The sequence below is a fragment of the Manis pentadactyla genome, chromosome 4 (genome assembly GCF_030020395.1).
Source record: "Manis pentadactyla isolate mManPen7 chromosome 4, mManPen7.hap1, whole genome shotgun sequence".
NCBI lineage: Eukaryota > Metazoa > Chordata > Mammalia > Pholidota > Manidae > Manis > Manis pentadactyla.
In genome coordinates this window covers 73,297,540-73,322,743 of record NC_080022.1, presented here as the reverse complement: position 1 = coordinate 73,322,743, position 25,204 = coordinate 73,297,540, and the positions used below count along the sequence as shown (strand labels likewise).

Here is a 25,204-nt window from a genome sequence, read left to right as displayed (position 1 = left end):
ACAACTTAGAACATTCTACTGTGTTTAGTTTCTTGATTTACATGAGTTTACTTTTCAGAGCATGTCTTCACCTTCACTCTTGCAGGGTCTCAAGGGGCACCCAGGGCTCCCAGGACTCCGAGGTGAACAAGTAAGTACTCCCTTCATAAAATGTGTATATCCTCCAGTAAAAGACACACATTAGGGAGCTGCATTGAGAGATGATTTTATCCTACTTAGTATTTCAATTTTTCTTCTCAATGATTTTTACTCTGTTCAGTGCAGAACAAACTTTTAATTATCTGTTACAGTTTTGTTTTTGTTTTTTCAGATCCCAGACTGACTTTCATTATCTGCCTAACATGTTCCAGAAAAACAGTTCTTAAACTTTTGTGATTCATAACTCCTTTGAGAACTCATAAATGCTATGAACCCTTTCCCCAGAAAATACACATATTCTTGCACATGTGTGTACCTGCCCATGCACTCATTTGATTTTTTTGTACAGTTTACTAAAGCCTATCCATACCTGTTAGTTTCCTCACCCTTGCATGAGGGAATGCAAATAAATTTTAATAATAGTATGAATTTGAATGCATATATGCTATTGTCCATTATACACATATGATATATTTAAAAATCAAAATAGCTGGCAACTGTTTAGTTCCCAAATTACTGACCATGTTATTCCTTTTCTCTCCCCCTACCAAGAAATAATATATCATTATGTCATAGGAAAAAATAAAGTCATATTTCTTAGTTGCAATACAATGTGTACTAGGCCAGTATGAAAAAAGCAGTGAAAAGGGCAGGAGATTAGAAACTAGGCTAATGGATGCCATTACTGGAGATTCAGCAAAGAGCCCCAGGGATCCCTAAAGGGAGCTCCAGAAAGAAATGTGATGGATTGTCCCTGAGGGATAGATGTAAATGAAGAAATGAAGCCAGTTTTCTTTCACTGATGCCAAGTGGGATGGTACATTCTGTTCAGTCCCTGAGGCACAATTTTTCAAGATTACTAATCACTAGACATGGCAAGCAGAGCAATATACAATTGAACCTTGAACAACCTGAGTTTGAATTGTATGGGTCCACTTAATATATAAATAAACACAGCATATTGGAAAACTCTTTTGGAGATTTGTGACAACTTGAAGAAACATTCTCTTTTCTCGAGCCTTTTTTATTGCAAGAATACAGTATATAGTACATATACACTAATTTGTGTTAAAATCAACTGCCCATGTCATCCATAAGACTTCTGGTCAGCAGTAGGCTATTAGTAATGAAGTTTTTGGGGAATCAAAAGTTATACACAGATTTTCAACAGCACGGGGGACAGTGCCTCTGGCTCCCACATTGTTCAGGGGTCACTGTATGTATCTGTAACAGGTGCAGTCTCAGTGGCCTGAAAATCAAACATGCTGAAAAACAATTGAGCATTTATGGGAAAAAAATCAGAAGGCCAGGGCGGGAGGGATTAGTCCTTGGAGACGGGAAAAAAATAATCCTAGAAAGCTGCTTTGGCAGGAACATGTGGATTCCAGTGAAGAAAATCTGATATTTCACAAGTAAGTGAAAATTTGATCATCTGTCAGTACTGATCAGTTCTCTTACAATTGCTGTGTAACCAGTTCTCTTAGTACACATGCTGTTGTCCTGAGGGATACTTTTTAGGGGAGTCTAAAATCAAATTTAAAGGTTGGAAAATAGATTTTGGAGTCAGTTCTTTCCTATTCATTTTCAGGAAAACAGCAAAGCTGGTGACAACTGTGAAGAACAACTAAAATCATTTTGCATTTCAGCTCTGAAAACACTGGACATTAAGAGGAGCATAACTAATTTGTTAAGAAACATTCACTTCTGGAAAATTTGTAAATAATCTATAAATTGCTCAGCAAACACTTGGAAAAAGTATATCATCTGTGCAAGCTCTAATAATAAGAGCTGTCATTTACTGAGTCTTTATTAGTTGTCAACTGTACTGCTATTAACTATAACTTCTAGTAATATAATTATTTATTGGATATTTCCATATGTTAACTAATTTAATGCTCAACAACACTAAGAATGATTGCAGTTACTTCCACTTTTAAGTATACTTCCACATACTGCCCTGTTTTTATCGCACAATAATCCCGTGACCTAGGTTATTATTCTATTTTACTAATAAGAGCCGAGATGTAGAGCGGCCCTGTGGAGCTGTGCTGGGATCCTCAGTGGAGTCTGACTCACTCAGAGTGTGTACTTCCATGCTCAGAGTGAGAAGATGGGGCAGACTTCCTATTGCTAATTTCTCCAGGGGCTAGAGATAGAGCTTTCTGTCTACATTACTCCATTCAATCTACATATTTAAGTGGACCAACTTATTTTTAAAACCATTTTTAAGTAAATATTTAAGTCATGGTGTTGTTTTAAGTTTTTTTTTTGAACTTCTGTGAGTGTCTGATATTAGGGTTGGTTGGCTTAGAATATGTTTACCCCGCATAAAACTATGCTGAATGCTTATTGTTTACTTTGTTTATGGCTGTTCCAATAAAGCAGAGTTTAGCCATCCAGCCGAATTATTTTCTGTGTTTTTCTCTGTGCAGCTGGAATGTGTTAGATCTCTACATGTTGCCTTAACAGCCTCTATGAAAATCCATTCAAAATCAGATTTCACTTCTGTCTTAAAACAGAAAGCTTTTTGATAGAAGTCAATTAATCTAATTTGGTTAGAAAAGTAATAAAAGGGATGGTAGTTGGCCTTTGCCAGAGAGTGACCTATGGAATAAAAACAACCTTTGTAATTTTTTTGACTCCTTTCTATTGGCATACCCAAATATAACAAGGTTTTATGAATATCTGGATATAAGCCTGTGTATTTTAGAATTGCATGAGGCATAAAGGAAGTAGTTGTAAATGGACCGCAGCAAATCTCATAGTTGGAGAGTTTTCCCTAGAGTACTGTTGGAAGTTATTTGCACTTCCAAACTACACTAAGGAGGCAGCTTTGGGTGGTGGTCTCCAGTGTCAGACTTGATGTAAATCCTGGCTTCCCATTTACTAGCTGAGTGATTCCACCAGTGACAAATGCTTTTATGTCTCATTTTTATCATCTGAAGGATAGGGATAATGATACCTTAGAGGGTTTGAGCAGTTTGAATGAGATAATACATAAAAAATACTTGAAATAGTGCTCGGCACATGATAGGTGCTCAATAAATGGCATTATAGGAATAAAATATCATATATTGTATATAATATTATTAAGGTAATATTTAGTACATAAGCATGATTTCTGAGAGTCATAGGTATAACTCTCCACATATAGGGAAAAATTTTATTCTATAATTCCCAAAAAGCCACTTTTTATTCACAATCAGTTAAATTATACATTGTAAAATATATATATATAGATGTCTGTGTGTGTGTGTGAGACACGTACACATGACTTCTGTCAGATTGTCTGGGTTCACATGCAGGCTTTGCTACTTACTCACTGTGGCATCTTGGACAAATTTCATTGCTTGTCTGTATCTCAGTTTCTTCAAATGTGGAATGGAGAAAATAGTATTTTCTAGATGTGAAGTAGGTATAAAGTGCTGAACATAGTGATTGTCACATAAAAGGCACTCAGTACATGGTACTTGTTGGAGCAAGTGAAGGAGGGGTGAAAGGAGCGAGACTGATAAGAGAACAAAATCGAGAGATGAATTCTGAGAAAAGTGAACAGACATTATTAGGATCCTATGTCTCTAATGGAATTGGAGGGCAAAAGCTTTTCAACCATGATCTTCCATTTATTTTTCCTTGGCCTGTTCTTTCTCTAGATTTTCCAAATTTTGAGGGGTATTATAGTGTTTCTATACTTAAAATGGAGGTAGCAGTCTTCTGTCTATGCCTGAGCAGAAAAGCAAAGAGCTGGTGTCTTTTATTATCTCTTTACAACTATGAAATGAATTTTACATAATACATAAGGATTCTGTGAAATTTACATTGTCTTCACGATTTGTGACAAATAAAGGCAGCTCAGCATACATTCTCCTGGTATTTCCTTGGTTCAAAAATATTTAGTAGTTGTTGACTGAATAAACGGATGAATGGGTGACTAATGTGTCAGTGAAAGAAAGCAGAGACAAATGGAGCTATTTATTCTCACTTTTCTATCCACTTCTGCAACAAGTCTCCTTTCTTTTCCTTTTGAGTTTTTATCAGCTTTCCTTGAGCAAACCTTGTTTTAAATAAAAAATTCGCTGTTGTCAATTTAAAATGAATTTATTATCCAAAATTTACTAAGTGAAGTTTTAGATAAATCTGTCACGATACAGGCATTTACCACTTAATATCCATTTACTTAGACATGCTGTAAGAATAGGTTTACTTTAGAAAGGAAGAAGAGGTTGGCTTTGAAGTTTCCTGCCCTTTTAGTCTCTAGGTCTCATGCTCAGACAGTTAAGGAGAGTTGTAGAATGATTTAGACAAGAAGGAATTCAATCCAGAAGATACTGGTTATTAAGGAATGTACCAACTCTCTCTAGAACAAATATCTTCTTTATTTGTGTTGTACCAGATTTTTCCATTCTATATTTATCATTATTAATTGTCATAACTAGTCATTGGTTATGTCATAACTAGTCATTTAGGGTCCTAGTCAAAAAGTTTTATGCATTTTTGTTTAACAATTTGGCTCATTTTAATTCAAATAGATGATTTCAATCAGATAAGCAATGTGCAGGACCCTTTGTATTTTTATAGGGAAAAAATTCTTTCCAAGCTTGGGTATTATAATTCTATCAAATTTGTTTCATTGGGCTTCTTTTGACTTTGTTGTATTGTTTTATTTATTTTATTTCTCATTTCAGGGAATTCCAGGATTCACTGGTAATATTGGTTCACGTGGTTACCCTGGCAGGCAGGTGAGGTAACTGTATTTACACTTCCTTTATGTTCCTCTTCAGTCATACCCTGTATGTTCTGATTTCTGTAGTTAATGTTGAAATGATAATTGGTTTATTTTTATTAAATGATAGATTGCACAAAGCAAAATAATTTCAATATCAAAATTGTAAAAATTCTTCACAAACTTTATTGCAGGAAGTTTTGTTTAAAATTAGTTTTTAAAATATATTTGTTGTGATGTGGAGTGGAACCTTCAAAATTAAATGCCCAAGGTTCTACTGAGATCTTAAAGTAGTCCTCTTGCTGATTTTGCAATACTGCCACTGACTAAAATGATGTAATAGTTAAAGTAAAGAGTGAAAACTGTATCAATTGTATCATTTTTTATTAACACAGGTATAAGAACTTGGGGCACAGATGGCCATGCTTCATATATAACACCCCTGCCAAATGCTTCTGAGTTCATTCTTTATATACTACTTTAGAAAGTCATTTTGATTCATTTCATATTTGTTTCCCTTTAATTTCTAACTTTCTCTACTTCATGTAGACTAATAAAAGAACAAATTTTCTTTCCTAGGTTTTCATGCATTGATTATTTATTTTGAAATTATTCATTTAGCTTTCTAGAAAACTCATTTGTAATCTCTTTTAAATGCCAAAAAATAATCTATTGTTCATAAAATTCCATTTTTTTAGGCCTTAAAAATATATAGAGGGTATTGTATGTCAGAGTCTTACCACCAAGTGATGATTTGTGTTATCTGAAAAACACAAAATATACTCAAACATATAGACATTGATATGAAGTTAAAAATGTATTTCTTTTAAAAAGTTTATGAAATCTATTTTAGATAAGTTAGTGTTTTAAAATAACAGTTTCCAATAAGAAATAATTTAATGAAAAATTACTTTTTTGTGTCTGTGTGTTAACCTACCTTATTTAAATATCAAAAATATATTTGTGTATAGATTATATACAGTGTGACTTTTGGTTCTGAAATTCTAAAATTCTGTGAACATGTATAGTCTTCATTAGATATACAGAGTTCTGAATTTTATAGTTGTGAAAATGATACCTCTTTATATGCCCTTTTTTATTAATCTATTTATTCACAACTCTTTAAAAAATGCTGTATACGATTATTATGTCTTTTGTTCATTCTAGGGTTTAGCTGGAGCAGAAGGAAATCCAGGTCCTAAAGGTGTACGAGTAAGTAAGAATTTCATCATCTTGTTAATAATGCTTGCATAAAAATAGAATGAAATATACAAACTACCATTTTCACTTTTTTGTAGGAATTTTGTATGTAATGCAGATTTAGCCTGAAAATAAGTATGCTTGTTTACTAGACATTTTCACTGTGAAGCCACAGAAAGCAGTCATATAGTGGTAGGTTTTACATCATTCTTTTCTGTTATTTTCTAGTTCCTAACATAATGTCTGTTTTATTAGAATACGTTTTCTAAACATTTACAGTATTGTTTATACATGCATATGTATAGACCTAAGAAATCATGATGAAAAAAACATGAAGAGGCAAAAAAATTTACATTAATTCAAGGCTGAAATAATATTATGATGCAAAAACTATCTGGAGTGAAGAAATATCTGTAAAGAAGGAAATAAGCTTATCGTATCAAGAATATACCATTGCATGCCCAAACCATTAAAGGAGTTGTTAGGCATTTTTATTAATCATTAAGGGAGTGAAAAAAAAATTACTGTGGTATGTTATATAGTGTGCTAGAAATTGAAATTAACACTTGTTATAGAAAAAATTAGTAAACTAAAATTTTTGTTTTTAAAATTCTTTATTTTTAATAGCTACTTACTTTCCAGAATCTACATCTGTGCCTTGTATTATCTAAAATACTTTTTTGAAATAAATAAAGTATTAAGTATTTAAACAGTGAGCCCTGTAATGCTTTAAATATTTTTAATTCTTAAATATTTTCAAATACTTTAATATAGATTTTCTTCTTCTATTTTGCTATCAGTGCTGTGAAGCAGGAGAATAGTCTCCATTTTATAGATGAGATAATAGTAAGCTGAGGAATTTACACAAGTTGGCAAAGTCATAGCTGGTCAGAAATAGAACCACAGTCTTTTCACCTTTAGTTCTTGACCCCTTCTGCTATCCTATACTGTCTTCTGCAAACCCTTGCATTAAAGTGAAAATATGGGAAAAAGTCACTTTTTTTTTTAATGAGAAACAGCATCCAAAGCACATGTTAACTTGGATTTGAGAAGCAAGAAGAGATTAGTGGTTAAGAACATGGACTTTGGAATCAGAGAAGCCTACTTTTTTTTTTTAACCCCTCATTTACTAGCTTTATGTCTTCAGATGTCACTTAACCCTTCTGTGCTTCATTTTTCCTATCTCATTAAATGGTGATAGTGAAACTTACCTTTAAGGTAGTTATGAGAACTACCTAGGTTAACATTGTTAAAGCACAGTGCCTAGGACATGGCACACACTTTCTATGCAGATTCTGTCATTTTATTGAAATTGGGGAGTTTCTTCTGTGTAGCCAGAGTAACTCCAAGACATGTTATTTTGCACTATCATGCAATTTTCTCTTATTGCCTCTTTTCGTATTGCTTCATTGGTTCCTATAACCTTTCTAAATTTTTCTTTATACCATTTTTGCACTATATTACACATTCTTTCCTTGTTGCTTTTTTCACCATTTGCACTGGAAATTATTGTCTAGGTTGTAACTTTTTGATTTTGATGGCCAACTTCATAAAAGCATTTAAAAAAATAACAAATTTAATATTTTTTTCTGAAACATTTTTTTCCTTGGGAGTGTTCAGGAGGGGCATTTGTAGGTTTCACATTCACAAAGAGTCTCAAATACAGATTTTTGACATAAGCTCTAAATGTATTTAATAAGACAAAAGTCACAAAAACATGCTGACAGGATTATAAGATATTTTTAGCCTAATTTGTGTCCTGTTATTGGACTATGCCACACTTAATGCACTGTAAATTAATATTTTATAAATCATGTGATAATGATCTTTTGGCTGGCACATTATCTGATTGCATTTTTTGGTGCTAAGATAATTACTTTGTTAGATGTAAATATTTAAAGCAGGTGATCATTTTGTACTCCTCCTTTGGAATTCCTTGGGTATTAATATGTGCAAGGTGCCTCAAAAAATAGGTGTGTAGGGTCTCTTCTGGCCTTTCAGTGGCCCTGCTGGTAACACAAAATTGCCTCCAACTGCATATATAGCTTTTAATCCAAAAAGCAAAAACATATATATATATATGTTATGTTCTTTGTTACATTATACACTAAGGGTGGAGTTTTTGAGAATGTCTACAATGCCATGCGATTTCTTTGGTGGGTGCTGCTGAAATTTTATTTGTTATAATTATCATAATAATTATATAGAAACCTTTGTGAAACACTTGTGTAATTACTCATTAAAATATTTACTTCCAAAACGTTGTGTTTGTACCCTGTGCAGAATATGTTGAGTAGAAGTCTGACTTTTCAGCTCCTGAGTTCTCAGTTGATTATTTAGTTTAGTGATAAATGTATACCAGTTAGGGTGTCTGTTCTTTTTATTTATAAGCAAAACTCCAGTTGTATATATTAAAACAAAAGTTAACGTTTTTAAACTTGAAGCCATCTGTTGTTAATGATTCTAAGAAAATATGTGCAGCTCGTCATCATAGTCCTAAATGTTTTGGTATCAGAAACACTCTTTGATGCTTTATTTTAAAAGAAACCTTCCCCATCTCCAGATGCCCAGCTTTCAAGCAAACAAATTATAGCTGTTTCACTTACTAACTTTAAGTAGAAGGAAACTACAGTTGACCCCTGGAACAATGTGGGAGGTTAGCAAAAATCTAAGTAGTCAACAATCTGTGTATAACTTTTGACTTCCTCCAAACATAACTGCTAATAGCCTGCTATTACCAGAAACCTTACCAATAACATCATAGTCAATTAACCATATTTTGCATGTTATATGTACTATATACTGTATTGTCAAAATAAAATAAGCTAGAGAAAAGAAAATGCTATTAGGAAAATCATAAGAACAAGAAGATACATGTATAGTGCTGTACTATATTTAATAAGAAAAATCCATGTATAAGTGGACCCACACAGTTCAAACCCATGTTGTTCAAGGGTCAACTGTAATTCTTTTTCTTTTTCTTTTTTGCTTGTTCTTACAATCTGTAGCACATAGGGAATTTTAAAGGTATTTTTCCTTGTCATAGAAAAATGTTCCTCTTCTCTTGGAAAGGCCTAACTAGCTTTCACCCTCAGGAACTAAATCCCTTCCAATATTCTTATTCCAGGCAACTTAGAATTGATTCCTGAGACGTCTACTTTTTAAAATAATTGTGGTAAAATATACATAATATCAAACTTTCCATTTTGGCCATTATTAAGTATAAAGTTCAGTGGTGTCTTAATTCAGGCTGCTATAAAAAATATACTATAGACTGGGTGATTAAAAAAACAAGCATTCATTTCTCACAGTTCTGGAGTCTGGGAAGTCCACAATCAACATCCTGGCAAATCTGGTGTCTGGTGAGGACCTACTTCAGGGCTTGTAGACAGTCGCTTTATTGCTCTATCTTCATATGGCCAAGAGAGCAATCATCTATCTCATATCTCTTCTATAAAGGCACCAATCTCAGTCATGAAGGCTCTACTGATCTAATTACCTCCCAAAGGCCTCACCTCCAAATACACATTGGGAATTAGGCTTTACATATGAATTTTGAGAAGATAATTCAGTCCATATCAGGAGGCATTAAGTACAGTCACACTGTTGGGCAGCCATCACCACCATCCATCTCCAGAACTTAATCTTCCCAAAGTGAAACTATACCCGGTAAAACAATTACTGCCTTCCCTCCAGCCTCCGGCAAACATTCTGCTTTTTATCTCCATGAATTTGACTACTCTAGGTACTTCATTTAAGTGTAATCATACTATAGCTATTCGTTTTATTCACTTATTTTACTTAACCTGGTTGTCTTCAAGGTTCACCCGTGCTGTAGCTTGTGTCAGACTTTCCTTCCTTTTTAAGGCTGCATAATAGTCTACTGTATGTATATACATTTTGTTGATTTTTTTTTATGAACACATTTTGTTTATTCATCTGTTGAACATTTACGTTGTTTCTAACTTTTGGCTATTATGAATAATGCTGCTATGTGTCTACAATGACACTTACTTTATTAAAACTTGAATAATTTTTAAAATGTATATTATTATGGAAGCATTTACTCTGAAAAGTCACCATTCTCTGATTCAAAAATAAATAGCCCTTATTTAGAATTTAGTCAAAATAGTCTCCTGTATTACTCCTTAGAATTCTTTTATACCTTACTTTTCTCTGTATCAATAAACCATTCTTTTTGTCCCATCTCCATTTCAGCATCTCATTCAGTAATATTTTTCTGTTTTCTCCTTGAGCTTTCATTTACCCTTAAGTCTTCTGACACACCTGTTCCTCAAATGTTATCTCTCTCTATGAGCTTTCTATGCATCCCTATCTCCAATTCCTTGCCAAGATAGTAACATTTAAATGCTTCAACATCAAGAGAATTCAAAATGACCAACAAAACTCAGCCTCTTTCTACCAAATTCTGCCTTTTAATTTGTTTTCCATATTTCTGTCAGTAGTTACCATTTGCTTATTAGCCCAACCTTACAGTCATCTTTGCCTCCATCCTAAGAAACATATACAAAGATGTGTTGACCCATTGTAATGCTACTGAATTTTATAAATCTCAAATCTGATTATATCAAAACTATGCCTAAATGTTTTTAATTGCTCACAGTATAAATTTAAAACTGCTACCCTTTCCAGCCCTATCTCTTGCCAGTCAACCACAGAGAACTATTTGCAGTTCTATGAAAATGCCATGTCATTTAATTCCTATTGATTTATTGAATGATTGATTAATGGCAGGCACATTGTTAGCTGTTCTTGGAATGCCTTTCCTTCCCTTTAAGACTCAGTCAGATGTTGCTTCGTCTTTCCTAAATCTTCCCTCTGGGCAAAGTTGGTCATTCTGCCTCCAAAGTTTCCACTGTATCTTGTATTTTTCACATCACATATCACATAATCATGTCACAATTATCATATGATATTATAATTATTTATTTACATGACCCTCTTTCTTAATAAGCTGTGAACTTTTTGAGGGCACTGACTTTCATATTCATCTTTATAATGCCAGTTCCTGGCACACAGTGGGCACTAAAGTAATATTTTTTGAATCAATGATCCAGACTCATTTTCCTTCAACTTTGAACCATCAAACTCCTAAGAAGTTTTTCTACATTCAGTGTTTCCTATCTCAGATGTATTCTGTATCCTGTCAATGGATTAATATTTTAGAAATTCAATTTGGTATAAGGGCACTACCACACTTACCCAAAGTTACCACTTAAAAATACTCCCTGAGTTCTCTCCGTTATGTGTCTGCTTGCTGAAATTGCTTTGCTTGGAGGGATCTTTCTCCATCCTCTGCTTATCAAGAGTTTCCTTGCTCTGTGGACCTATCTCAAGTGCTGGTCTCCTTTGAAACCTTCTTTGATTACTTTTATCTCCTGCCATATTGGAATTAATCTCTTTCTTTTCCATACTTCTTATCATCTTTTGATACTTCCATTCTGCCTTAACATTTTATTAATTAATCATGTACATATATTTTCTACCCAATACAAAATTCATAGAAGAAAAGGACTTGGTCTTGTTAAATTGTTAGCTGCCATGTCTCATTACATTCCTTACTTTTATTTTTAATGAAAGATTGATCTGTAACTTCTGAAAGAAAAGTAATAAGGTGAGCAGAAGTTATTCATTCTGTTAAACCTTATGGTTTCATATTACTATGAAAAAAATGTAAAAGTATCTCTATTTGGAATTATTACAGAGTATATATTTAAATGAAACAATATAGAGATTATTTACTTACTTTAAGGGTTTCATTGGCTCTCCTGGAGAAGCAGGACAACTGGGACCTGAAGGAGAACGAGTAAGTCCATTTCCTTCAATTATTATTTATAAAGTGATATACTTATAATAACATACAATAAGGGTCATAAACTCAGCTGTCAAGCAGGTAGTCTTTCTGAGTGAAGCAAGCTAGCTTTAAGAAAAATCACCTACCAAAAATATAATTAGACTTTCTTCAGTTTTACTGAATTTTGTTTTAAGGAAGGAGTTGACACAAATATATACAGTCAACTATTTTAAATTCAAATTAAAAAAAAATTGGACTATTACAATATGAAATTTTTGTTTTATAATTCATTAATTTTTAAGTATGTTTTTTATAATTGTTTAAAAATTTTTTACATTGAGGTACATACAATAAAATACATAAATCTTAGTGTACAGCTTGAAGAATTCTGACATGTGTACACACTCATGTAACCATTACCCAGATCAAGATATCAAACATTCTTACTAATTTTTTCCCTCATCTATATCAACCTAACTATAACCTCTTGACAGGTCATATATTTTACAAAGCAGTGTGCAGTAAATAATTCAGCCTCAGAGATATATATTTTTTCATAGTTTAGTAATAGGTAATAGCTGTTCATAGATAAAGGTACTTATGAATAATGACAGAATCTTTGCAAAATGCTGTGTTATACTTAAAAATTAAGTTATTTACAGAATTCTGGCATTCCAACTTGAGGTACATACAATAAAATACATAAATCTTAGTGTACAGCTTGTAACTTCATTACGTCTGATTTCCAGGGCCATATGCAGTTCAGTGATTTCTTTTTTACATTCCTTGACTTAAACCGTCAATATTAATTGAAAAATAAAAACAGAATTGAACAACATCACCATTATCATAAGGCCTGAAAATAGAGAACTACATTCAGAAGTTAACATTCAACTCTGTTATTATAGCAGTACTGTTCAGGCCAAAATTTTCATTTCTGGAAACTGATTTTTGTCAATGTAAGTTTAAATAATTCTGTGCAAATATATATTTTTTTTGAGTGAGTGAATTAAACCACACTTTCTTGCAATTTTTGTGAATATTTCCACAGAGAGGAAATATTCTAAATTTAAATGTACTGTAATTTGGACAATCAAAATATCCTGTGTTCTTTGGTGAGATGAGGTGAAGATTTTCCCTTGATGAACATACAAGTCATTTCACTTGCAAAAAATATTCTTCAGTGTTATTCCACAGCTAAGCCACTTAACTGCCATGTGATACAGCCTACTTAAAGATGTTTCAAATCCATCATGCAAAGAATGAAACTGCTTCTTACCGATGCAAAAGAGAATATACAGTTTACGTTGTTTATTACTCTGCTGCTTATGATACAATCCTGACCTTTTGGCATGAAGTTATTTCTAGTAAATGATGCTGGTAAACTTTTTTTCTAGTAGATAAACCATAATTATGTGTCCTTGAAAAATGTTATCATCTTGGATTTAAGGATCCCAGTGTTGACACTGACCATCAGTAGGCATACTCACTAAGTTTGACTGGTCTGTATAAAACTACCAAGTCCTGTCTTAAATCAAAACAATAAGACCATTTTGTGATGTTGTGGTACCATATCCTAATATTATGGGATACTTCAAAATTCTCATTAAAACTATGGATGATATAACTAACTGGGTATTGATTATAAGACATTTAAATAGAGAAAAACAGAAGAAAATAATATAGTGCTAATCATTCCTGAAAATAAATGGGAAAAGAGTCCTTTCTGGAAGTCAATAATATACATATGCATATTTATATGAAAAAGTGCTTATATAATTCTGTTTGCATTATCCTTAAGTTTTCTGCTGAGATTTAGTGAAACTACTAAAGTTTTAGGAAACAATTATCTTAATTTTTATAAAAAGTTGGCTATATGTATTGTGTAAAATGTGTAAAGTCCTAATGAAATGAGTGCTACTTCTCACCTATGAACTCTTGATAGAGACACGAAATAAGTATCTAATGAAACACCGTTGAGTTGACAGATTATTACTTTAACAAATATTATCTTCTAATGTATGTACTATAAATCCCAAGCTACATAATTCTGTCAGATTTCTTACTCTTAAGGGTTATATGTGATTATAAGTTTCAAAGTGATTATATCAGTTAGGATGTTTTGGGCTGCAAGTAACTGAAAACTCCAATTCAAACTGCTTAAAGATGAGGAAATTTTTAACAATGATAACAATAATAGCAAATGATTATTGAATGGTTATCTGTATACAAGGTACTGTACAAATACTTTGTATGAATGAACTTCTTTAATGCTCACAAAAAAACCAAGAAAATAGGTACTACTATTATTCTCACTATAGATCAAGAAAATGAGGCATGCTGTGAGAAAGACTTGCCTAAGACTATATGCAGGCAAAGAGAGCAGAGCTAGGATTTGAACATAGATACTCTGGCTCCAGTGCCTGAGTGTTTAAGTACTACGCCATACTGCTTCTTCCATGACCAGAAAACTGTACGGTAGGTGGGAGCTAAGCACTATATGATCTTGAGCACAGTGACGGTATCATCCTTCTCTCTGGTTTGCCTTGTCTAATGGCTTTACCTTAATTCTGCTCCCCAAATTGCAGGATTGCTAGTGCAAAGGCTAAATGGGCCTTTGCTTATGTCCAGCCAGAGAGAGAGGGAGACAGAGAGGAAGTAATTGTCCTGTAGGTATGGAAAAGAAGACCTTCCTGTTTCTCTGGTTTTGGTCATGTGGTCATGTGCCCTCCTCTGGACAATAATTATCACCAGAAGACTGTCAGGATCCCATTCAGAAGTACAGATGGGATGGATTCCTGAATAAGATCAGGATTCTGTTATGAGGAAGAAAAGGGGCCACTTTGGTTAAATTAATATATTGAAGTTTTTCTAAGTATGACACCAGTTTAAAGAACAATTAATTTCTCTCTTTGGTGTATTTCTTTAACTGATGTTTAAGGAAAAAACATCTGTTATGTCTAATTCATTTACTTAACAAATATTTACCCTTGATTTTTCTATGTTTTAGGGAGTTCCTGGGGTCCGTGGAAAGAAGGGTCTTAAGGGAAGACAGGTAATTCAGTTCTTGCTTCTTGAGGTTCATTTCAGAGCAATGTAATCTAATTATGTGTTTATTTCTCACCTAATAAAATATGAAGGTACTTGTTATCCTTGTCATCCACAGGCTATCTTATTCAACAGAGTTTAATTTTTGCCACTTTAATAATCTATCAAGTAATACCTGAGAATGTAAAAATAAATTAGATTAAAAAGTAACTTGAAGTTTAACACTTCTAACCCATTTAATATAACAGTGGAAGAGATTTTTATCCCCATGAAAAAAGGAGCTAAAATGTCACAGAAAATATATGAACAGCTTAAAATATTAATGATAGCACTATTCACCCTTGTGTTTTACAGGTTTTGTAAATGCCTTCTTCATTTGTTAGCTCAGAAACTAGTTTGCTATAGCTACTTATCATTTCAGATTTTTTAAAAATCAAGGAAAGTGAATTTTGCCAGGAAATACAGTAATTTCAGAGATGGGAGGAAATTTTGACATTATCTAATACCCCATTATTTGACAAATGAGAAAACTGTGGTCTGGGGAAGAATCCTCAGGCTATCCTGGCTGAGGTAGTACAGCTAATTAGTCACCTAATTTTCACTTGTGCTCATTTTCCTAGTGTTGAAACCTTTTTGTTAGCGTAAGACATTCTGTGCTATGCTGTGTTCTCTAGTCTGTGAGGAGGAAAAGCGAGTTTTTCATAGCAGCATTTCTAAATTTTGGGATATATAAATAAAATCTATATAAATGCTAAATGATTACAAATCTCACCAGAATACTCATACCCTTTTAAAGCATTTTATCCATTAAACTTTGTAGTATTTCTTGAATGTAGATTAGAATAAGTATGAATATAATCAATATTAGACAGGTGAGTAGAATGAGGCTCAGCAATGATAAGTACTTGCTCAAAATCTCATTGTTAAAAGTGGTAAAATCAACTTTTAAGCCCAGCTTCTCTGGTATAAATTCAGGATCCCTTTCTTAGATGTTTCTGTTGTTTTCTACTCATAGTGCTAACAAGAACGTGGTTTACTTTTTCATGACTTCTGGCAAAAATGTGATAAAATTATTTTTAAGTTTCACTTGAAAGATTATAATATAATAAGGTAAGCTTACAAAACTGTCAAAAAATAAAAAGTAAGCCAACTATTTTGTTTTCTTGCATTTACATTCAACTTAAAGCTAATATAGCAGCTATAACAACAGAAACTGTTACCATTACCATCATTACCATTTTTTATTCTCAGGCACTCTGCTAACGATTCTGTATGCCAGTTCATTTAATCACAACCTATTATACTTCAGAAAGTTAGTATGTGATTTCCTTATGTGTTAGCTCTCATAGACATACCCCAACAGAAATACCTGTCCATTAATTTATACCAAATATTTAGTCTAAATATACAGAGGTAGGCTGTCTCAAAATTGACAAGTGAAGTTTAGTTTTTTCATTCTTGTCTTTTCCATTTTGTGTCTTTTTATCCATTCTCCTTTTAAACTATGCTGTCAGTAAAATAACTAAAAAGTTATGCTACTATACATAAATTATTTCCAATAGCTTAAAATGTTACCTTATTTATTAGTAATTATATGTTAAGCATAGTTTAAGGCAAAATAAGTCATTTGCAATGGTGGAATTTTAGGCCTTGGTGAGAAAATAGAGTATTTTCTGAACTTCCTGTTATAGATCACTTAAATAGCTACCAAGTTCATTTATTAATACAGCAGGTGTTATATAGATATTAGCTTTATCTTGGCAATGTATAGGTAATTTCTAGATTCACACTCCATAATGAACTATAAAACTATCCATGGAAATTTACAGATAACTGCTGGCTTCTTAATCCATAGGGAATTATGAAATTATCCAACAGATGCTATGAACTCAAAAGGGGAGTTCAAGGAAACTGGAAAAATAAATGGAATGATTACTGGGTTTGCACTGTTCTTTATATTACAAAATTTGTATAGTTTTATTGCTTTAAAAATATACGCCTTTAAATAGATTTAGATCCTTAGAAAAATTACATTTGAAAAACACATGTATCTCATTTTTCCTAAATAGTGTTTATAATAGAAAATCTGTCTGGTGCTGTAATATGTCATGTATACTATATGTACTTTCTTTTGTTTTTACCGCAAATGATTTGGCCATGATTATGAGGAAATCACTGAACTTAGAGTAAGATATAGTTACAACCACAAGTCAAATCATGCCAAGGCTGACCTCAGTGACTCTTCCAGATTATTATCCTGTGTTCTGCTTATTATAAGTAAAATCATCTTCAAATAGCTTTGGCATTAAGGACAAACATATTAGCATGGGATATTATGTATCAGGGGATACTTGTATGTCAATTAAGATTATTTAAATTCCATGAGAAGAATGGTCACTTACTGGTATTTTAATAACAGAAAAGGAAAATATCTTTTGATAATACATACACTGTGTTTATTGTGGAAAATATTAGGTGTGTGGGATATAAATATGGTCATTTTCAATTTATTAAATTATGTATACTATTTGTTGTTATATATGAAGTAGATATTCAAATACAGAGGCAGACCTAAAAGGTTTCAGATCACCATAAACAAGATGACAGAAACCAATGGATCTGAAAAATATGACAAAAATCTGGAAATGCTGAAATCTGAAAGTACCCATATCTAAGAAACTTATGGCTATGCATGGACTGTTTTCTGCTGATTTCAGAGCTATTAGGAAGTACGGACTGATGCTTCATTAGGGTACTGCTGTGAGGATCCCATGTTATTTCATTTACTATCAATAGTATGAGCATTATTAGATATATTTTATTGCAATTACCACTTCTCTTTAATTAATTTAATTAGTCTAAATGAACTTGTTTCTTCAAATTTTAGGCTGAGAATTATTCAATCATGTGAACATATAATATGATTTAGTTTTAAGTAACTGTTATAGCATGTAATTTGTACAACAATGGTAATTCTTTTAAGATAACTGTAATTTTTTTTTTTGAGAGGGCATATCTTATATTTATTGATCAAATGGTTGTTAACAACAATAAAATTCTGTATAGGGGACTCAATGCACAATCATTAATCAACCCCAAGCCTAATTCTCAGCAGTCTCCAATCTTCTGAAGTATAACGAACAAGTTCTTACATAGTGAACAAATTCTTACATAGTGAATAAGTTCTTACATGGTGAACAGTGCAAGAGCAGTCATCCCAGAAACTTTCGGTTTTCATCACGCATTATGAACTATAAACAATCAGGTCAAATATGAATATTTGTTTGATTTTTATACTTGATTTATATGTGGATCCCACATTTCTCCCTTTATTATTATTATTATTATTATTTTTAAATAAAATGCTGAAGTGGTAGATAGATGTAAGATAAAGGTAGAAAACTTAGTTTAGTGTTGTAAGAGAGCAAATGTAGATGATCAGGTGTGTGCCTGTAGACTATGTGTTAATCCAAGCTAGACGAGGGCAATAAAACATCCACGGATGCAGAAGATTTCTCTCAAAACAGGGGGGGAGAGGTTCTAAGCCTCACCTCTGTTGATCCCCAATTTCTCACCTGATGGCCCCCCTGCAACTGTGCCTGTCTTAGGTTGTTCCTCCCTTGAGGAATCTTACCCATCTCTGGCTAACCAGTCATCTTCCGGGGCCATACAGGGAAATGTAAAGTTGGTAAGTGAGAGAAAGTAATAATCTTTGAAAAGGTTAGCTTTTTACTTCTTTGCAGATTTATGCCCTGTGGCTTCTATGCCCAGCATTTGTCTTGAGGTATCTTTAGCACTTGGAGGAATTATGATACTCAGTAAATTCGATATGAGGCACGAATTCTATTTAAGGGTTGTAATTAGGAAGGAAGAAGAAAAGCTATAGAGGTAGCAGACGGAAGAAAACATGGGAAGATTGATTATTTCTTTGACATATCTTCTTGTAGAGTAATTTAAGCATGTATAGGTTTTAAACTACTAATTAAATTACGCACACACATTAACATAATAGGAATACAGTTACATAACCAAAGCAGATCTATAATTACCAGCCATCTCCAGTGAGGCCAAGAAAACCAGTTAGGGACCCTAGGCATTTGTGAAAATTTCTCTATGATATGATGGATATTGTCCAACTGTACTTGAACAGTCTGAGAGAAATCAGACAAATTAAAACAGCCCATTCCTGGGAACTGTTCACATCCCATATGTTCTTTTAACAGTAGATAGTCTGTAGTTGTAAGATTTTGATGCGCTACAACTTGCACTTCTCCTAATTCTTGGTTGAGTTCCAACAGTGTAGATCCAGTCAAATTTGTTGTTTTACTATATGCACAGGGCAGCTTAGATACCTCCTTCTTCATTCCAATGGCAAGTCCAGGAACTGGTGGGATGAATGCAGCTACAACTGCAGCATTGCCTGGATCTTTGTTGAGGTTTTTTGATGATCGTCTTCTGGTATGACTCTTCCAGAGAGTGCTGATGTTGGAAGTTCTTCTTCATATCGTATCTTAGTTCATTTTCTGGGTAGCCAAATTAGGCTTTGATCCTCTGTATAAACACAAACAGACCCTTTGCCCACACTTTGATATGCCCTTTATACCATTGTGTAGAACTCATTGGAGGTCACCACACAGGAACTGCTTTTTTTTTTTTTAAGACAAAGGACTATTATCAAAAAAGTGTACCTCCATAGCCGATCTCTGACACCCTTTAAGTGATCAAAATTAAGGATATTTAAAGCATGCATTAATCATTGATTTACAGTTAGTTTTATCCTATCATGGAGTAATCCCCCTTTTCTTTCTTTCTTTTTTTTTTTTGTTATCTTTAATCTACACTTACATGAAGAATATTATGTTTACTAGGCTCTCCCCTATACCAGGTCCCTGCTATAAACTCCTTTACAGTCACTGTCCATCAGCATAGCTAAATGTTGTAGAATCACTACTTGTCTTCTCTGTGTTATACAGCCCTCCGCTTTCTCCCACCCCCCCAGTCCCTTTCAATTTGGTACCTGTTAGTCCATTCTTGGGTTCTGTGATTCCGCTGCTGTTTTGTTCCTTCAGTTTTTCCTTTGTTCTTATACTCCACAGATGAGTGAAATCATTTGGTATTTCGCTTTCTCTGCTTGGCTTATTTCACTAAGCATAATACCCTCCAGCTCCATCCATGTTGCTGCAAATGGTTGGATTTGCCCTCTTCTTATGGCTGAGTAGTATTCCATTGTGTATATGTACCACATCTTCTTTATCCATTCATCTATCGATGGACATTTAGGTTGCTTCCAATTCTTGGCTATTGTAAATAGTGCTGCGATAAACATAGGAGTGCACTGATCTTTCTCATACTTGATTGCTGCATTCTTAGGGTAAATTCCTAGGAGTGTAAATCCTGGGTCAAATGGTAAGTCTGTTTTGAGCATTTTGATGGACCTCCATACTGCTTTCCACAATGGCTGAACTAACTTACATTCCCACCAGCAGTGTAGGAGGGTTCCCCTTTCTCCACAGCCTCGCCAACATTTGTTGTTGTTTGTCTTCTGGATGGCAGCCATCCTTACTGGTGTGAGGTGATACCTCATTGTGGTTTTAATTTGCATTTCTCTGATAATTAGAGATGTGGAGCATCTTTTCATGTGTCTGTTGGTCATCTGTATTTCTTTTTTGGAGAACTGTCTGTTCAGTTCCTCTGCCCATTTTTTAATTGGGTTATTTGTTTTTTGTTTGTTGAGGCGTGTGAGCTCTTTATATATTTTGGACGTCAAACCTTTATCGGATCTATCATTTACAAATATATTCTCCCATACTGTAGGGTTCCTTTTTATTCTATTGATGGTGTCTTTTGCTGTACAGAAGCTTTTCAGCTTAATATAGTCCCACTTGTTCATTTTTGCTGTTGTTTTTCTTGCCCGGGGAGATATGTTCAAGAAGAGGTCGCTCATGTTTATGTCTAAGAGGTTTTTACCTATGTTTTTTTCCTCAGTTTTAATGGTTTCATGGCTTACATTCAGGTCTTTGATCCATTTTGAATTTACTTTTGTATATGGGGTTAGACAATGGTCCATTTTCATTCTCCTACATGCAGCTGTCCAGTTTTGCCAGCACCATCTGTTGAAGAGACTGTCATTTCACCATTGTATGTCCATGGCTCATTTATCAAATATTAATTGACCATATATGTTTCGGTTAATGTCTGGAGTCTCTAGTATGTTCCACTGGTCTGTGGCTCTGTTCTTGTGCCAGTACCAAATTGTCTTGATTACTATGGCTTTATAGTAGAGCTTGAAGTTGGGGAGTGAGATCCCCCCTACTTTACTCTTCTTTCTCAGGATTGCTTTTGCTATTCGGGGTCTTTGTTGTTTCCATATGAATTTTTGAATGATTTGTTCCAGTTCATTGAAGAATGTTGCTGGTAATTTGATAGGGATTGCATCAAATCTGTATATTGCTTTGGGCAGGATGGCCATTTTGACGATATTAATTCTTCCTAGCCACGAGCATGGGATGAGTTTCCATCTGTTAGTGTCCCCTTTAATTTCTCTTAAGAGTGACTTGTAGTTTTCAGGGTACAGGTCTTTCACTTCTTTGGTTAGGTTTATTCCTAGGTATTTTATTCTTTTTGATGCAATTGTGAATGGAATTGTTTTCCTGATTTCTCTTTCTATTGGTTCATTGTTAGTGTATAGGAAAGCTACAGATTCCTGTGTATTAATTTTGTATCCTGCAACTTTGCTGTATTCCCATATCAGTTCTAGTAGTTTTGGGGTGGAGTCTTTAGGGTTTTTTATGTACAATATCATGTCATCTTCAAATAGTGACAGTTTAACTTCTTCTTTACCAATCTGGATTCCTTGTATTTCTTTGTTTTGTCTGATTGCCATGGCTAGAACCTTCAGTACTATGTTAAATAGAAGTGGGGAGAGTGGGCATCCCTTTTTAGTTCCCGATCTCAGAGGAAAAGCTTTCAGTTTCTCGCTGTTCAATATAATGTTGGCTGTGTGTTTATCATATATGGCCTTTATTATGTTGAGGTGCTTGCCCTCTATTTCCATTTTTTTTCTGAGGGTTTTTATCATGAATGGATGTTGAATTTTGTGAAATGCTTTTTCAGCATCTATGGAGATGATCATGTGGTTTTTGTCTTTCTTTTTGTTGATGTGGTGGATGATGTTGATGGACTTTCGAATGTTGTACCATCCTTGCATCTCTGGGATGAATCCCACTTGGTCATGGTGTATGATCCTTTTTATATAGTTTTGTATTCGGTTTGCTAATATTTTATTAAGTATTTTTGCATCTACATTCATCAGGGATATTGGTCTGCAATTTTCTTTTTTGGTGGGGTCTTTCCCTGGTTTTGGTGTTAGGGTGATGGCTTCATAGAATGAGTTTGGGAGTATTCCCTCCTCTTCTTTTTTTTGGAAAACTTTAAGGAGAATGGGTATTATGTCTTCCCTGTGTGTCTGATAAAATTCCGAGGTAAATCCATCTGGCCCGGGGGTTTTGTTCTTGGGTAGTTTTTTGATTACCGTTTCAATTTCTTTGCTCGGAATTGGTTTGTTTAACTTTTGTGTTTCTTCCTTGGTCAGTCTTGGAAGGTTGTATTTTTCTAGGAAGTTGTCCATTTCTTCTAGGTTTTCCAGCTTGTTGGCATATAGGTTTTCATAGTAGTCTTTAATAATTCTTTGTATTTCTGTGGAGTCTGTCGTGATTTTTCTGCTCCCATTTGTAATTCTGTTGATTTGTGTTGATTCTCTTTTTCTCTTAATAAGTTTGGCTAGAGGCTTATCTATTTTGTTAATTTTCTCAAAGAACCAGCGCTTGGTTTCATTGATTTTTGCTACTGTTTTATTACTCTCAATTTTGTTTATTTCTTCTCTGATCTTTATTATGTCCCTCCTTCTGCTGACTTTAGGCCTCATTTGTTCTTCTTTTTCCAGTTTCGATAATTGTGATGTTAGACTATTCATTTGGGATTGTTCTTGCTTCTTCAAGTGTGCCTGGATCGCTATATACTTTCCTCTTCTTAAGACTGCTTTCGCTGTGTCCCGCAGAAGTTTGGGCTTTGTGTTATTGTTGTCATTTGTTTCTAAATATTCCTTGATCTCTATTTTAATTTGTTCGTTGATACAGTGATTATTTAGGAGCATGTTGTTAAGCCTCCATGTGTTTGTGAGCCTTTTTTGTTTTCCTTGTAGAATTTATTTCTAGTTTTATACCTTTGTGGTCTGAAAAATTGGTTGGTAGAATTTCAATATTTTGGATTTTGCTGAGGCTCTTTTTGTGGGCTAGTATGTGGTCTATTTTGGAGAATGTTCCATGTGCACTTGAGAAGAATATATATCCTGTTACTTTTGGATGTAGAGTTCTATAAATGTCTATTAGGTCCATCTGCTCTACTGTGTTGTTCAGTTCTTCCATGTCCTTACTTATTTTCTGCCTGGTGGATCTATCCTTTGGGGTGAGTGATGTATTGAAGTCTCCTAGAATGAATGCATTGCAGTCTATTTCCCCCTTTAGTTCTGTTAGTATTTGTTTCACATATGCTGGTGCTCCTGTGTTGGGTGCATATATATTTAGAATGGTTATATCCTCTTGTTGGACTGAGCCCTTTATCATTATGTAGTGTCCTCCTTTATCTCTTGTTACTTTCTTTGTTTTGAAGTCTATTTTGTTTGATATTAGTACTGCAACCCCTGCTTTCTTCTCGCTGTTGTTTGCCTGAACTATGTTTTTCCATCCCTTGACTTTTAGTCTGCACATGTCTTTGGGTTTGAGGTGAGTTTCTTGTAAGCAGCATATAGATGGGTCTTGCTTTTTTATCCATTCTGTTACTCTGTGTCTTTTGATTGGTGTATTCAGTCCATTTACATTTATGGTGACTATTGAAAGATATGTACTTATTGCCATTGCAGGCTTTAAATTCGTGGTTACCAAAGGTTCAAGGTTAGCCTCTTTAGTATCTTACTGCCTAACTTAGCTCGCTTATTGAGCTGTTATATACACTGTCTGGAGATTCTTTTCTTCTCTCCCTTCTTATTCCTCCTCCTCCATTCTTCATATGTTGGGTGTTTTGTTCTGTGCTCTTCCTAGGAGTGCTCCCATCTAGAGCAGTCCCTGTAAGATGTTCTGTAGAGGTGGTTTGTGGGAAGCAAATTCCCTCAGCTTTTGCTTGTCTGGGAATTGTTTAATCCTGCCATCATATTTAAATGATAGTCGTGCTGGATACAGTATCCTTGGTTCAAGGCCCTTCTGTTTCAATGCATTAAATATATCATGCCATTCTCTTCTGGTCTGTAGGGTTTCTGTCAAGAAGTCTGATGTTAGCCTGATGGGTTTTCCTTTATAGGTGACCTTTTTCTCTCTAGCTGCCTTTAAAACTCTTTCCTTGTCCTTGATCTTTGCCATTTTAATTATTATGTGTCTTGGTGTTGTCCTCCTTGGATCCTTTCTGTTGGGGGTTCTGTGTATTTCCGTGGTCTGTTCGATTATTTTCTCCCCCAGTTTGGGGAAGTTTTCAGCAATTATTTCTTCCAAGATACTTTCCATCCCTTTTCCTCTCTCTTCTTCCTCTGGTACCCCTATAATATGGATATTGTTCCTTTTGGATTGGTCACACAGTTCTCTTAATATTGTTTCATTCCTGGAGATCCTTTTATCTCTCTCTATGTCAGCTTCTATGCGTTCCTGTTCTCTGGTTTCAATTCCATCAATGGCCTCTTGCATCTTATCCATTCTGCTTATAAATCCTTCCAGGGTTTGTTTCATTTCTGTAATCTCCTTTCTGGCATCTGTGATCTCCCTCCGGACTTCATCCCATTTCTCTTGCGTATTTCTCTGCATCTCTGTCAGCATGTTTATGATTTTTATTTTGAATTCTTTTTCAGGAAGACTGGTTAGATCTGTCTCCTTCTCTGGTGTTGTCTCTGTGATTTTTGTCTGCCTGTAGTTTTTCCTTTTCATGGTGATTGGAATAGTTTGCAGAGCTGGAATGAGTGATGGCTGGAAGAACTTCCCTTCTTGTTGGTTTGTGGCCCTCCTCTCCTGGGAGAACAGCGACCTCTGGTGGCTTGTGCTGGGTAGCTGCGCACAGACAGGGCTTCTGCTTCCTGCCCGGCTGCTATGGAGTTTATCTCTGCTGTTGCTGTGGGCGTGGCCCGGCTTGGGCCTCTGCTCCAAAGTGGTGGAGTCGCGTTGGAGGGGGAGGGGATGGGAGGCTATTTATGTCCATAAGGGACCTCCGTGCTCCCTGCAGCCCAGGGGTTAGGGTGCCCAGAG

At 34.4% G+C, this 25,204-nt stretch overlaps 1 protein-coding gene across 5 annotated transcripts in view; it reads left to right on the top strand.

The window, feature by feature from the left end:
* COL24A1 (collagen type XXIV alpha 1 chain) overlaps positions 1-25,204 on the top strand; it is a 377,298-nt gene that overhangs the window by 72,933 nt on the left and 279,161 nt on the right. For all 5 annotated transcript variants that reach the window (XM_036890301.2, XM_057500389.1, XM_057500388.1 and 2 more), the window contains 5 exons: positions 86-130; positions 4,824-4,877; positions 6,029-6,073; positions 11,835-11,888; positions 14,887-14,931. In XM_036890301.2, the coding sequence (XP_036746196.2) occupies positions 86-130; positions 4,824-4,877; positions 6,029-6,073; positions 11,835-11,888; positions 14,887-14,931 (243 nt within the window). The remainder of the gene's footprint in view (positions 1-85; positions 131-4,823; positions 4,878-6,028; positions 6,074-11,834; positions 11,889-14,886; positions 14,932-25,204) is intronic.